Here is a 15787-nt window from a genome sequence, read left to right on the forward strand (position 1 = left end):
ATTTTCTTATTTACACCACATCCACAAATTCACTCTTGCAGCTGTTCCTCATGTGATTATTTCTAGTAGTTTCATTGTGGTTACCCATGTGAATAAGGCTTATTGTTGTGGTATACCATCATAGGCTACAAATATGCAAAAATTATAAAGGGACAGGAAACTTTCAAACCCTGTAAAGAATTTCTTTTGTTTTTCAATATGTATTCTTTTTTTGTTGTTGTTTTTTTGTTTTGTTTTAAGATTGCCCTGCAGCTACTTAAAAATAGCTTTAAAAAGTTTAAAAATTGCTTCCACTGATTTACTTTAAGTAAGTCAACCATAGGAGAGCAAGCAGTTTTGAAATCTGCCAAACCTTTAGCCAGTAGAAATTAGTAATTATGTAGTTATTTTTATTAGCTGCATATATATTAAAATATAAATATCAGACAATAATATGCTGTATAGATTATTTTATTTTATGACAGTATATGCCATTTATTTGTGACAGTACAACTGCTATGATTATTATAAATGACAGCCAGAAGAACAGGCAAGGAAGAAAGCACAGGAACCAAACTCTAGTATTTTGGAGTATATATTTATACTGGAGAAACAATCTCCTAAATACACTACTGTAATGGATACTGGACAAGCATGCACTATACAAAAAAAAATTCCGTTTTCCTTTTCTTGTGAACAGCATATGGTGAGAACTGTTCCCTGGTGCCAGCAAAGATCTCTGCTGCATCACTCTGCCATGGAGATAAGAACTATGAGCTTTTGGATTCACATGCACGGTAGACAATCACTGCTTGATCGCTTTGCTGAATACAGCTCCCATCCTATTACTTATTTCTCGTGCCTTGGAACTGTATCTGAACTGACCTCGAAACAAGGAACACTTATCCAAATTCTTCATGTATTAAGAAGTTACCTACTCTATGCCAAATTAAGGGAATGAGCAGGCAAGTCAATAGTGGAGGATTTGTAGTCATAAAGACTACTTTGAATTACAGTGTCTGCAGAAAGAGACTTTGTCAGTACTTTTATGCGTTAGGAGGTTATCAGCCATCTTCTCCATGCTGCTCTTAGTTTAAAGTGGGTGGGGAGTCACAAATATCAACACTGCAAGAAAGATATTACTGGTTTGTGCAGTAAGGGATGTAGTCTCGTAATATAAAATATTGTACCTGAACACCAAAGAATTGAAGTACCAGAATCATTCTGCGGTTTTAATGGAAACATCTTTGACAACATGAAGAAAGACTGATTACAGACAAGAAATCCGGGAATCAGCATATGGTCTGGCTTAGCTGGAAATCTCCATCACTACTGAGCAGAAAAATCCTCTTCTAAAGGCTACAACAACCCTTATCCTGTAATAAAAGAAAGATGCGTCCCATGGTATGCACTTAAGCAGCTGCTAGTGGTCATGATATGACATGAGGCATCTCTTAAAAGTACACAGCAACCCTAAACAGCAGTTCAGTGAAAGCTGTGAAGGTAAATAAGCATTTTAAATTGCAGAAGTTAAGCTCTAAATCATTACAAAATCTGAGTTAATTGGTACAAAACCTTATCCATCTGTTTTTACTTTTGTTAAATGTAGCCTTCGTTACCTCAGTTTAACACAAATTGTCTAAACTGAGTTTAGATAAACCTAAATAATCTAAACCAAAATCAGAGTAGCCACTCAGAAGTTCTGCATCAATTACCTATCAGGTTTAAAATCACACATCTGTTGTACTTCATTGAAAATAGAATAAATTATGTGGAATTGTGTTCACATTACATGACTAACTCCCCAGAAGATGTTACTAATACTCATGGGTAAGTTCTTACAATTAACACTGACGAAGGAATATTATCCCAGAACCCTGAATTAAACTGATTAATTGACTGATAAACTGAATGAAGTGTCATAATTGTCTTATGAGTCAGTGGAAAAGGCAGGAAGTGAATTATTCTGTACCTTCCTGAACTTGCATAGGAATTTATTTCCATAGAACTATAGTTACCCTAGTTGGAGTTTAGCCAGGGCATGAGAGGCAACACTGCCTTGGTTTTTAAGAAAAAAGAAGCTATATTTATGCCATGCATCATTGCAGAAAAAAAGATTTAGTTGCTTGTATTAATCCGGCCATACCTCCGCTGAACATGAGAAATATAATTGGAAAAATGAGCTTTTAAAATTGCACCTGATTAGGTAAAAAGATCACAGAGCATTTACTTGGTTCTTCTTCAAGTTTCTATAGGCAGGGTTGCAATAATTAAGCCTAAAATACAGAGTTACATTGAAACTGATTACATCATTCTGCGAAGCAGGTAAAGCATGTGGTTTTGTGGAAACATGCTGGAAGTTACTGAGAAACTTCCACTAAATCCTCCTGCCCTTCACCATGTGATACATCCAGATTTTCAGGTAAGGAATAAAACAGATTTTTTTTTTGCATTTCCATTTATGAGCAACAGAGACACACATACACATTAGTGCTCCTACTTACTAATATAATAAAAAGAAACAACATCAAAGTAATTTAGGGTATATCCGCTCAGTGGAAACGCACGTTTCCTCTACCTTACGCTAAATAGCTGGCTTCAGGTATTTGAATTTAAGATGAATAAAAGACTTTGTAGGCCTGGCTACATGGTCTGATAATGCATATTAATTATTTCATGGGGTATATCAATGTTGTATAATCAAAGTAATTTGTAAATATTTGTACAATTCTGTAAATAAACTTTAGCACATTGTTATATCCCACTGGGGGAGGGGGAATCAACCGAAAAGCTGCTATTCAGAAATATCTGCGTGCACTGCTTCCATAATATTTGGAAGGACAGATTAGCTGTATCTGGGAAAAAGTCAGTCAGCCAGATGCAGAAAAAACACTCCATTATTCCTTTCAGGCGTTGGGAGAATTTTAAAAAGGAGCTCAGATGAACCTGCTCCAGCGCACCACTGAATGGGTTAGTATGTTTGAAGATGCTAAGAAAGCCATCCATCAGCAGTACTGTTTTACTTTAATTTTTACAGGTATACAGAACTAGTAGCTCATTTTAAATTAAAACACTGATAAAATGCTATCAAAACGTAGCTTTCGATGCTTCTGCATTTTAAAGCACAAAACCAGGAATGCATCTTCTCCGGATTTTAAGATTGAGTTCTAAGTTGTTTACTATCTGTAAAACCTCCAGACTGTCTGCATATCTAATGTTTAGTGATTACTCCCTTGCTTCCTCTATCCTTTTAGCACTTACTCTGACCACATCATTTGTTATGACTTGGTGGCCATTAGCTTGTCAGCTCATTTCTTTTCCTAACTGAATGGATTTGCAGGCCAGAAAGGTTATGATGATCATCTAGCTTGACCTCCATAGTGACATATGCCAAGAAATTTTATAACACGAACTTTGCTTTGAGTCCATAATTTGAGGGACAACGTAGAGCCCAGGATTTAGAAAAGATATTGAATCTTCATTTAGAATTTGGGGGATAAAGTTTTGTGAGTCCTTAGGGATATTATACCAAACTACTCCTCTTGAGGCTAAAAGAAAAGGATCTTGCGCATATTCTAAATTAGCATAATTTCACCTGCCAGATACTGGTTCTCACTGTCTTCTTACCTGACAGATTAAAGAGACTTGTAACATTTTAAATTTTCAAATAGTATGTTATGATTAAGGTTTTGTATAAGCTAAACAGGTGCTTCTGCAGTCTCTCGCTGCAAGACAGATTTTCCTGGCTTTTCCAGTTTGCCAGTTATTTGCGTTAAAATGCAATACCACTATTTCAGAAACAGTTTGATGAATGCCATATATAAATACATTATTACTGCTTCTTAAAATACCTCTGCTTTTACACCCAAGATTTGTACCATAAGCATGAATCTTTTTGAGTTGTTCATAACTACACCATAACACCTCTATAATTTGTCTTCAAAATATTCTTTATACTTGGATGTCTTTCCACTCATCTGCATCCAAATAAACAGTTCAGTAAGTCCCATTCTATCCACCCTGCAAAAAAAGTAGGCTGTGCTTCAGAAGTAACATCTCTGTATAAATATTTACAGCTGCATCTATGTTATCAGTGATTATTTCATGTTTTCTTTACATAAGTTAATAGAGATTATGAATAGGATTGGGATAAAACCAAATCCGTGTAGTACTTTGCTAAACAGATCTCCATTCAATGATGATGTTTCAAGATATAATTACTTTTCAGATCTGCTGGGTAATTTTTTTTTTTCTCAGATAAATGTATGTTGCAAGTTTTGTATAAAAATATTTTTAATAGAATATTGGCACCAAATAGAATATGCTATAATGTCTTCACAGAAGCCCAAAACTATAGTTACCTTTGCCAGGTGAAATCCTAATCCCATTAAACAACAGGCCTAAATTCCAGCAAATCCTGCTGATATTAGAAACTCGATATTTCTTTAATTCCTACATGTGATCCTTATGCTTGATTTTCATGATTTTGCCAAAGGTTTTTGTCATGTTATTTTAGCTCAAATAACCTTTTGCTTTTAATTTCTAATGGGCATCAAATCAGTTTGTCTCCTTCATTTCTTCAGCAAACATAGACAGGTTGATTATTACCACGAATGATGCAGAATCCCATAACATTCTAGGACATGACTTAGTTGGTCCTGAAAGTTTAAATGTTTTTACCTTTATCTGTTGCTCTTTAGCATCCATACTAAGTAATGGTTGAATAAAACTTTTGCGATTATAAAGTATTACTGCATTATCCAGGTTTCTATCAAATAAAGAAAATAAATGCTTTTGTATATCAGTTTTCTTACTGACAATGGTGTATTTCAAAGTAGCAGGGAAACCATGCCACTGCCAAGATTTTTTTCTTTCTTGATCCCAACATTTAAAAAAACCACATTCCTCTTGTCCTTTAGGCAACGAGCCAAGACTTTTCATTCATATACTTAGCTTCTAACATTAATTCTCATTGTTTCACAGCTGCTAACTTACCATTTCTGCTTATCGGCTTCCATATTTTTCCTTTCATTTTACACACGCATTAATTGCTGTTCTCATTTTCTTTAACTGAATGCATTCAACTGAAAAGAAACTTTGATGATTGTGGTAACGTCATCTTTTGGGTATCCTGTACAGTTGTCCTAAATAAACTACCATTTACCTATTTGATGTATTTTTCCTACATATCTCTATCTATACAGGTATCATTCTGAGTTTTCTTCAGACTTGGAACACTGTCCCTTTTCCAGCAAAGCTGCATAATATATATATAGGAAATACTTAGATATAGTAAATATAGTTAAACTATGCCATTTTACATTCAAACAATCATAAAATCAGTAGATTAGTCTCTTTTTTTTGTCAGAACTGTCAGAATTCAAAGCACCTGAATGCTTTGAAAATAACATGATTTTATTTTAGAAAATGATCATCTATTATTTATACAAAATCTAGGGCATGTTTACTTGTGGAGGTTTGAGGTCTAAAGATATCCTACAGATTGAGATAAAAAAATAAAGATGAACCTAAGAGAACTCATTCTAGTTACTCTGGCTAAATATTTACATAGCTGCTCATCCAGTTCTATATTCAGATAATCTATCTCATCAGTATCCAATTTTCTGATTTATCAGCCTAAACATTGACTCATAAACACACCAAGTCTTGGATTTGTGAAATCAGGAACTCTCGTTATCTCTCATGAGCCTGATGAGTCTTCCTCTCTGTGCATTCTGACTTTCTTAAAGAAGATGTAAACACTTGAGTTGCTACAGACATCCTACTAAAAAAATATAGGTCACACGTTTGGATAAATGAGCCTTTGCCACAGGTCTGGAAATTATCTGCAAGAGTGGACAAAAACCGCCTCGGTGTAAGCTACACACTTGTGTATTTGGACTTTTTATCCTCTGTCTTTCTGAAAGAACTGCCTTAAATATTTCGAATCTTATTAGTTACAGATGTATCTGTAACGCATCCAAAAAAGTAGGCCCTTTCTCTGGCAGGCATTTCTTGAGAACGTAGCCTCAGATAAAACCACTCTGTGGTATTTTTTATTTTTTTTTCCCCACCTGAAAGCCCACCTTGTCCCCAGTACTCAGTGGTAAGCTGTATATTCCGTGTAGAAAAAGTGCTTTTAGCTTGAATAAAAAGATGCCTAAGGAGATAAAGGCCTGCAAGCCCTAACGCTCTCCAACGCTCCAAGCGCCGAAATGTAGTCATGGGGTGTCCAACACCTGCGTACCCGGGGAGCTTAACGGCACCGCTAGCCAGCCCCTCAGAAAGAATAAGTAAAAAAAGCTATAGCCATGCCCACTTTTATGTAACTTTACCTACGAATAGAAACTATCGGTGAGAAGAGAGCCGTACAAAGGGAAACCTCAAAATCGAGGCTTCGCCAGGACGCAGGAGCAGCGCTAACGAGCGCGCAGGTTCCCAACCGTGACCGCCGCAGCCTCAGCTTCCACCTCGCTGATTTCGGGCTCTCTCCCTACATCGCCGGTGCCTACACAGGCCCCGGTACGTGCGCCGGTGCCTACACCGGCGGGGGCAGAGGCCGCTGGCGCAGAGCCGGGGCGGGCAGGGCAGGGCACTGCGGCCCGCGCCGCTTGCGGCGGGATTTATCTCCGGGCTGCACCCGCCGCTCCAGCCGCGCTTTGCCACCGACTCCGTTTGCTCGGGGCCAGACAGAGCCGCGCTCACCGCCGCGAACCGGGGAGCGACCCCCCCCCCCCCCTCTAAACCGGGCACCAGCGGCCGCCACGGCCGCTCAGCAGACCCCGCCCCGTGGAGGGCGGGGCCTGCCCGCCATGGGCGGGAACTTCCGTCTCCAACTGACCCCGCCCCTCACCTTGGCATCGGCCGCGCGCTAAGCCAATGAGGGTGAGGAGCCGCAGCCGGGCAGGTAACCGAACGCCCAATCGGAGAGGCGCGGCTGGCACAGGTGGGGGCGGGGCCTCGGCGTGCCCCCCGCGCGCGCGCGCGGCCCCGCCCCGCCACGCCCCTTTCGCCCCGCTCCCGGCCGCGCCAATCGGCCTCGGCGGCGGCGCTCCGCTCCCCCCCCCGCCCCCCCCCCCTTTCCCGCCCCCGAGCCGGGCGGCGCGCGGCGGTGTTTGGAGGTGGGAGCGCGGCGCCCGCCGGCTCCGCGAGGGAGGGGCCACCTGCTGGGAGCGGCGCCGGCTGCGGCACCCGCCGGCCCGGCTCGCCCCCTGCCCGCCTCTCAACAGCCCCCCCCCCCACCCCCGGCGTGAGGGGCCGCCCGGCGGCCGCGCCGTGAGGGCAGCGGGCGGCCCGGGCCGGAGGAACGCGGAGACGGCCATGGCTCTGGTGGCCCCGGAGACTCGGAAGTTCACGCGGGCGCTGAGCAAGCCCGGGACGGCGGCCGAGCTGCGGCAGAGCGTCTCCGAGGTGGTGCGCGGCTCCGTCCTCCTGGTGAGTGCGGGCGGGGGGAGCCCTCCGCCGGGGCCTCTCAGGGCTGCGGGAGCGGGGGGGGGCGGGCGGTGGCCGCGGAGGAGGAGGCGGGCCCGTTGATCCTTCCCGGGCTGTCACGGCGGCGGGGGGGGGGGAGCGGCGCGGCTCCGTGCCGGGCTTGCGGCTCCTCGGCTCCCCCGGAGGCTGCTGCGGGCGGGAGCCGCAGGCGGGAGCTGCGGGAGGGCGCCGTGGGATGCGGCGGCCGGCGGGCACGGTCGGGCGCTCCCGCCCGCTCCGCTGCCAACTTCCACTCGGCGGGACGCGCCCCGGGAGGAGCTCTCCGGGCGGCAGCGGCCTCACTGCCACCGGCCTGCGGCCAGGTGGAGGAGCCTGCCTGCCTCCTTTCTCCTCCACCTGTAGAGCGGGTGCAGCTGGCGCTCGGCATTATTTTTCCGAGGTTTGTTTGTGAAAACAGGGGTGCAGAAGTCGCTTTTCACCTTACTACTGTCTGCACGCTTTACAACTCAAACACTTTTTTTTTTTTTTTTTTTTCCCTTGTGCGTATCGTTCAGAATGAAAGATGAGCGCTGGCAAGCGTAGCAGGAATGTTTGAATATGTTGTTTGTTGCTACTGTCTGCACTGTGCTAGCACACGGTAGTTGTTCTTGCTGGTTCATAATTGGGCACGTTAGCTTAATTTAAACTGCTGAAAGTCAATTTGTGCAGAGGTGTTAGATGGTGAACTGAGGGCGACTGGGATCACGAGAGAGAGGTATGGTTTTTGGCTTCGCTGTACCCAGGTGATGACATCTTAAACTGCCTCAGCAAGATTTTTCAGAGCTTCTCTCTTTGGGCTCTTATTCATGGTATGCATTTGTTTTCCATGTGGTTTTGTTATCTCCAAGGGCAATGTTTTAGTAAGCACTTAACTTTGTGTAAGTAGAGAGTTTTTGGTGTTAGGGTTGCTGATACTGGAAGGTGATCTGTCATTTGTTTTTCACTCCTGCTAATGCTAAGTATGGTCTTATCTAACTTTTTTAAACTGCTTGTCAGAACGCTGTTTGTCTTCTCATAGCTGTGTGAGAGTAACAAATGCTGTGTAATTCAAAGATAGATACCTTTCTTTAATAAAACCGTACCTCTAAAATTAAATTACTCTGAATTTAACTGTGGGTCGCAGAATATATAATAGAAGACCTAATATGCATAGTTCAGGCTCCACCTGAATACTGACAGCTTTCCAGAAGACACTACCACATATACATGTAATGAACATCCAGTATGCGTTAACACTTCTCTAGGGATCAAGTCTTTTCTGGGAAGAGTGGTAGAAGGATATCTTTATATTTTAAAATATTTTTGAGATATAGGTATTTTCATGACACAACTGTTTCTTCTGCAGTAATGGGCCACTCTGCCCTTCCCCCTCCAAGAGTGTTGTTGTTTTGGTTTTTTGTTTTGTTTTGTTTTTTTTTTCTTAGTTCACTTATGACTGCTGTCATTGAGATGAGTTGGAAAATATGTATCTGATTCTTTAATTCATTTAGGTTGATCAAATAGGATGGTATGCACTAACATTCCAGATATTCTTGCCACAACAGCATGTTCTGCATAATTTTAAGGAGGTGAAAGAAGTGATGGTGTGAACTGGTGTACTGGCTCAATCATACTCTGGATGAGGTCTTCCATCACTATTTTAGAAAGCAAACATAGTGAATTACCATTCTTGGCAACATAATCTTCACGTCAGGTTTGTGACCCTTTCCTGTTAGCTTGATGCCTGCAGCAAAATCCCCGTTTCTCTCCTATACAGTCTTGTGCTGAAGTTCACCTTCCTGTTTGAGCCATATTTTGCCTCTGCTGTTGTCTTGCCCACTGTCATAAATGCTGTTCCTTTTATCACTGAACTCCTGTGTTCCTGCTCACACACTGTTTAATCATGAATAAAAGGCTAGTGATTGCAGATTTACCTTTACCTTACCTTTTCTTCTCCTTTGAATGTACTGTAACTCTTTTTGTTGAACATTGTGATATTTGGAATGAAATTGTACTTTTTTTTTTTTTTAAAAAAAAATGCTGTAAAAGACTTTTAAAAATGCTTCTACAAGTTTGACAGGTTGTCTTGTTTCTTACCTGTTGGAACTTCTGGGCTTTATTATCTGAAAAATCTCTTAGGCTAACCTGGTGAACATAGGATTCTTACCAGTATTACAGTGGTTGTGGAATACTCTTTTCTGATCTGTGGCTTTAAAGAAAAGACCCACTTTCTTTCCTAAGCTGTGTCTCAAAGCTCTTTGATAGAGCACCACGCCAGGATTTTTTTTGAACTGGATTGTCAGCAAAATGTCTTGCTTAAAACATCATTCAGCATTGGTAACTTATGTGATCTTACTGTCATTACTTGCTCATGAACAAACACTGAAGTTTTCCAATACTGAAAAAATACTGAAGCTGTTTCTCCTTGGCTGGGCTTGCAGTGTAGAACCTGGAGACAGGAAAGAATGAATTCAAACTAGCAGTTCTTGGTGAGTGATCTGTCCAGATATGTACAACCAAATATTGCTTCTGACTGTACACCTCTGCAGCAGAATGTACTGAGCCGTGATGCAAATCATCCACTCGTTACTTGCAGTAGCAGATGAAAGTGAACTAGTAATACCTCTGAGGTTGTATATATTTTCTAACTTCTTGTTGTGGCTACTGTTTAACAGTTCCATCCATTTTTACCATCAACAATGTATTGCTAGACTTTAAAAAAACCAAACCATTTCCCATATTTAAATGAGGTTTATTAGATCACATTTCTAAAATATGCATGTCTTTTCTGCTTTATAAATGTTCTTAGGACCATACTGATGAAAAAGGACTGAAAACAGCACGTCAGTAGGATAGCATGGTGTATCTTAAATTTTCAGATTGCTCTTCATTGGAATGAAAAGTCAGAGATTTCCAGTGAACTGACAGACTAAATAGCTTGACTGAGTAGTAAAGAAACATTGAGCAGATGTGGTTAGCCAAGCTAGTTTTCATCATAGAATGAAGCAAGCTATCTTGTCAGCATTTGACATCTCGTATGTTCTTTCTGTTAGATTTAATTTGCTGAACCAACAAGTGCAGTTTGGTTGGCTGAACTGAAAACTTCTTATTTGGCAGTCAGCTTTTCACTGTGGTACAAGGCACATAAAATATATTTTGATTACAGTTTTTACTGTTTTCTGTTTGTCAGTAGCATCCTTGCTGAATATTGTCTTGTGCGTTGTTGATGTTGTTTTGACTTCAGACTAGCCATATGACTTAATGCGATGCCTCTGGCCGCCCAAATACATTTATGCCTGGGGAGGAAGACTATGGGGATGACAAGTCTGTTTCTTAAACCAACAGTCTTACCAAGAGCAGTTTTCAATGCAGTTTTGGTATTACGCGTAATTGGAAGTGGTCTCTTTAAGTGGTGATGGGTTACCGAAAGCATGTTGCATACAGATCAGTAGGACTTCAGGAGGGGTGTGTGATATCCTGTTGAGTGATATGTTAATGATAAATTATCTCAGTGACAAAACAATGCGTTCTACCCTATGTTAAATTAAGCTGACACCTAACAATAATAACCAGTTAAGAGAACGTTTGGCATACCGGATTTGGTCTGCTTTTGCTTAGCTGTCATTAAAATGCCCTTATAAAATATGCAGATCATGAAAATGTTTTCATATATCAAATTATGTAGGAAAAATTGTTTCCCCTATGCTGAAATTAACATTCTACAAAAGAAACTTGAGATACGGGAAAATAGGATGAAATCTGAGTGATTCCCGGATTGTTCTGTGCAGTTCTACTTTTTTATTTGGACGTATAGAATAGGTTTGAGTATTTGAAGGCTGAAACCATCGTATCTTAATACAGTCTTGGGCTTTATATGTTAACTTCAGGTAGCTGGTAGAGCTCTTGAGTTCTAAAACTCTTGCAGAAATTCAGCTTTTCAGATGTAGAGGAAAATCAATGTGTCATAAAGACAATGCTTGGATCTCCTAACAAGTCTTTGACCTCAAACTCACTGATGTTTGTTCTTTTTTTTTCTTAAAGAAGACTTATTCTTGATTTTAACATGATGTCAACTTTATCTTTCCAATCCTGACCTCTGCTTTCTGTGAATCTCAGTTCCATAAAACAAGATGGATAGACGCACTCTATGTTGTATTATTACACTGTTTTTAACGTAGTGTTTTTCCAATAATACAGTTACTGGAAGGATTACATAGTGGGTTTTTTGTTTTGTTTTTGTTTTTTTTTTTTTCCTTTCTGATTCATGTATCCTTCCATATGCCCTGTGCACAGAGTGCTTGTTTTTCTGCAAAGTGACTTCTCTGTATACCATGAGTGGAGTATTTGGAAGCTCATTGACTGTGAGATTTCAGTTGCAGTGCTTATGTAGAAAGAGATAGTTGATGGGTTGCTTTAGGAAAGTAGGAATTCAAAAGTGGTATGTAATGCTGAAGGGATAAGGGAGGACTGGGATCTTTTAGAGCTGGTGGGTACAGAAAAGCTGGAAACATGGATAAAACTTGAACTTTCTGTAAATGGAATGTGAAATTGTATATGTAAGGAATTTGGAAGAAGCATATTGTTATGAATGGATGAGTGAAAGCAGGGAGATGAGAAATGACACTCAGGATTATGTTCATTTCCAGCAATGATTTTTCCTTTAAAATCTTAACACATCTCATCTTGGAGGAACTTTGTGTGAATGGTGTCACTTATTCATTCACTCTCTGAACTGTTGAGCTTTGTATTTACTTGGGGAAAAAAACCTGATACTCAACTCTGAAGAAGTTACTTTAGTTTATTGTGTGTACCACTTACCTTCCTAAAGGAAATAAAAACTGGCAGAGAAGATGATATTTTTGATAAAGGTGATAATTTTATTTTACCAAAGTGCATATAAGAACTTTTTTGATTGGATACAAAATACTACTAAGAAAACTATGTGTTATTTCTGGCAAGTCTGATACTGCTAATAAGACTTGCTGGATGTGATAGACATTTCTGTGGTTGTGAAGATTCAGAGGCTGGACTATAGTATTAATGCTTCTATTAATAAGTACCATTAAACTTATTTGAATTTTAAATGTCAGTAAGCTTCTTGTTCAGAAAGGAGAGGGGAGGACAGCTGAATTTCTGTGTGAACAAAACCACATTTAACCATTCAACAACATTAGATCATTCTTGTTAGCTGCACCTTATTTCTTTGTTATTTTCTGAAACTTCTTCTATCCCACTAGATAAGGATAGTTATGTTTAAAATATAGGATTAGGTGCTTTAGAAATAGTTGTTTCTAATAGTTGAAGAGGGTCCAGAGGAGGGCCACAAAGATGATCAGAGGGCTGGAGCACCTCTCCTATGAGGAAAGGCTGAGAGAGTTGGGGCTGTTCAGCCTGGAGAAGAGGAGGCTCAGGGGAGACCTTATAGCGGTCTTCCAGCACCTCAAGGGGGCCTACAAGAAAGTTGGGGAGAAACTCTTCAGCAGAGTCTGTTGTGACAGGACGAGGGGTAATGGTTTTAAAATAGAGGGAGGTAGATTTAGATGAGATATTAGGAAAAATTTTTTTACACTGAAGGTGATGGAACACTGGAACAGGTTGCCCAGAGAGGTGGTGGATGCCCCATCCCTGGAAACATTCAAGGCCAGGCTGGATGAGGCTCTGAGCAACCTGATCTGCTTGGGGATGTCCTTGTTCCTTGCAGGGGGGTTGGACTAGATGACCTTTGAAGGTCCTTTCCAACGCAAACCATTCTATGATTCTAATACAGCAAATGTCAGATATAGGGTGATGCTGGTTTTCAGTCTATGGTGGCAACAGCTCTCATGCAGCACGGAATATCACAGCATACCTCCTCTTTCCTCTCTTCCTCCTACTCATATTCTTTAATACTCGATCAGGATTACATATTTGTATCTCAATGGAAGTAGAACTCATTACACCTGAATTTAAACTTGGAAATTTCACAACTCCATGATTATTTTTTTTCTTAAACTTAAAACTGTATATCGCACTTAGTCATCTGGTTATGCTGTGTTCTGCTTCTACACAAATGTTTCAAAAGGGCCTGTAATTACTAATTTTGAAAACTAGACCTTGAATGTCAACTGTTTGTTTTTTTTTTTCTGTTTCATAGGTGTAGATATTCAAGTTACTTTTAAGCATATATGATTATTGGACTGAGTGGTCACTTGTGAGTAATGTGTGCTTGAGATTAGATAACCATCAGATATATGCATGTATATGCAAGCTCAACAATTTGTGAATTTGGCAGTTTAACCAGATATTTGTGTTTTTCACGTAGCTTTAAGATTCTGCCAAATTAATGCATGTTTGCTTTAAAAATAGTAAGGAAAAATTACTGATAAATGATTGAAGCAAATAAAGGGAGTTCAATTTTTCAAATAGCAAGAAGCTTGATAGCGTTCTCCTGAGAAATGTATTGCCTATATTGCTTTTATTTAAGAATTTCTGTAACTGTTAGAGGTGATTTGGTGCCAGTGACTCTTTATGGAGGTAAAGAAAAGGTATAACATCTTCAGTGCTGGTGTCCAGGAAGCTCTTATTTAGACCTGAAATTTCTGATGGTAGTTGAAGAACTTACTTAGTGCAGTGATATTAAAAAATACTATATATTAAAAATGTACACAAAACTTCCTTCTTTAATGAGTGTTTTTTTATATTTGAAGTTGAATGATCTCAAGTAGTTCACTTAGATACCAAAGGCAAAACTCCTGCATTTGGAAGAGGGCAAAAACAAATTAATTCTTCCTCACCCCCCTGTCTGTGTCCATGAAAAGCGTTAATTATGCAAGGCAGAAAAGGCTTAAGTAGTCCATGTATTATACAATGCCTTTCTCATTGAAATATTTTTTAAATAGCTGATACTTAAAGATGAGAAGATACTCCAATAATTCTGTCCATGTAACTTATTTTAGACCTTAATTTAGAGGACAGATAGATTTGTGAAGGGAGGCTTACATTCTGTGTTAGTCCAGAGGCACTGATGTACTTAGTATCTTAAATGTAATAATCTGTGAAGTAGTAGTAGGTACTTCACACATCATGAAAAAGCTGTGGGATTTTTTTTTTCTCTTTTATTTTTCTGTAAGGGTCCTTAAAGTTCTTGTCACGAGAAAGAAAGTGAGCATATGTTATCTCAGAATAGAGACTTCCTGTAATATTAAAAACCCCAATAAACTAACAGTCTTTGAGACCTTAGAAACCAACCTGGTTAACGTTATGGGCAAGATTTCTTGTACTAAGCAAGGGCCAGAATTGTATTGGTACCATGGACTCTGCTTTGGAAAAAAGTTTATTAGACGTCTAAAGGTCTTCAGAAAATTGAGCAGAAGCTCTGAAGCGGATTTTATGAAGAAAACTATTCTGGACCACAAAGGTTTGATTGGAGAAGTCCAACATCTATAGCTGAGGTTGTCTTCTACTACACTCCCATTGTGACCAGTTGAGAGAAATAGCAGCTTTGCTGCAGAAACATTAAGAAAGTGAAAATCTTAATCTGATTGCAGAGGTGGAGGATGGCATTTTTTGTTGGCATAAGGATGAATTTACTGCGTCTGTTAGAACAGTTTATCATCTCCTCATCTGTGCCCAATGAATCAGATGTGAGAGCAGGAATGGGGAATCCAGATACTGGCTTCTGCATTCTCCTGCTGTGTCCAGAGATTGCTGCCCGGTTTGGAGACTCAGGCAGTTCAAGTGAGGGAAAAATTAGAAAGAAGAAATCAGGAGCCTTTGTTGAAAACTCTGCCTGTGTCCAGCACCTCAGGCTAGTGAAACTGACCACTCCATTCTGTGAGTAGCACAGTGGTGCTGCTTTGGTGCTACTGGTGAATATCCAGAATGGAAAACGAAAAGCAGCAGGAAAGATCTCTCCAAGGGATGTGGTGCAAAGAGGTACCGTGGTTCTGTCACAAAATCACAGGCTGGCTGAGGCTGGAAGGGACTTCTGGAGGTCATTTGGTCCAACCCTCTGCTCAGTCTGGGCCACCCAGAGCCAATTGTCCAGGGCTGTGTCCAGATGGCTTTCGAGTATTGCCAAGGACGGTAACTCCACAACCTCTCTGAGTAACCTGTGCCAGTGTCGGTCACCCTCACAATGAAAAAGTGCTTCCTGATGTTCAGAGGGAACCTCCTGTGTTTCAGGTTGTGCCCATTGCCTCTGATCCTGTCACTGGGCACCGCTGAGCAGAGCCTGGCTCCCTCTCCATTGCACCCTCCCTTCAGGTATTTATATACATTTAGGAGTTCCCCCTGAGCCAGGCTGAACAGTCCCAGCTCTTTCAGCCTCTCCTCATAGGAGGGATACTCCAGACCCTTCATCATACTTGTGGCTTTCTGC

At 40.8% G+C, this 15787-nt stretch overlaps 1 protein-coding gene across 4 annotated transcripts in view; it reads left to right on the forward strand.

The window, feature by feature from the left end:
* Positions 1–7298: 7298 nt before the first annotated feature.
* Positions 7299–15787, forward strand: part of DOCK9 (dedicator of cytokinesis 9) — a 135871-nt gene continuing 127382 nt past the window's right edge. For all 4 annotated transcript variants that reach the window (XM_086771115.1, XM_086771193.1, XM_086771170.1 and 1 more), the window contains exon 1: positions 7299–7413. In XM_086771115.1, coding sequence (XP_086627241.1) covers positions 7300–7413 — 114 coding nt within the window. In that variant the 5' untranslated portion in view covers position 7299. The remainder of the gene's footprint in view (positions 7414–15787) is intronic.

The sequence above is a fragment of the Chlamydotis macqueenii genome, chromosome 1 (assembly GCF_036417535.1).
Source record: "Chlamydotis macqueenii isolate bChlMac1 chromosome 1, bChlMac1.mat, whole genome shotgun sequence".
NCBI lineage: Eukaryota > Metazoa > Chordata > Aves > Otidiformes > Otididae > Chlamydotis > Chlamydotis macqueenii.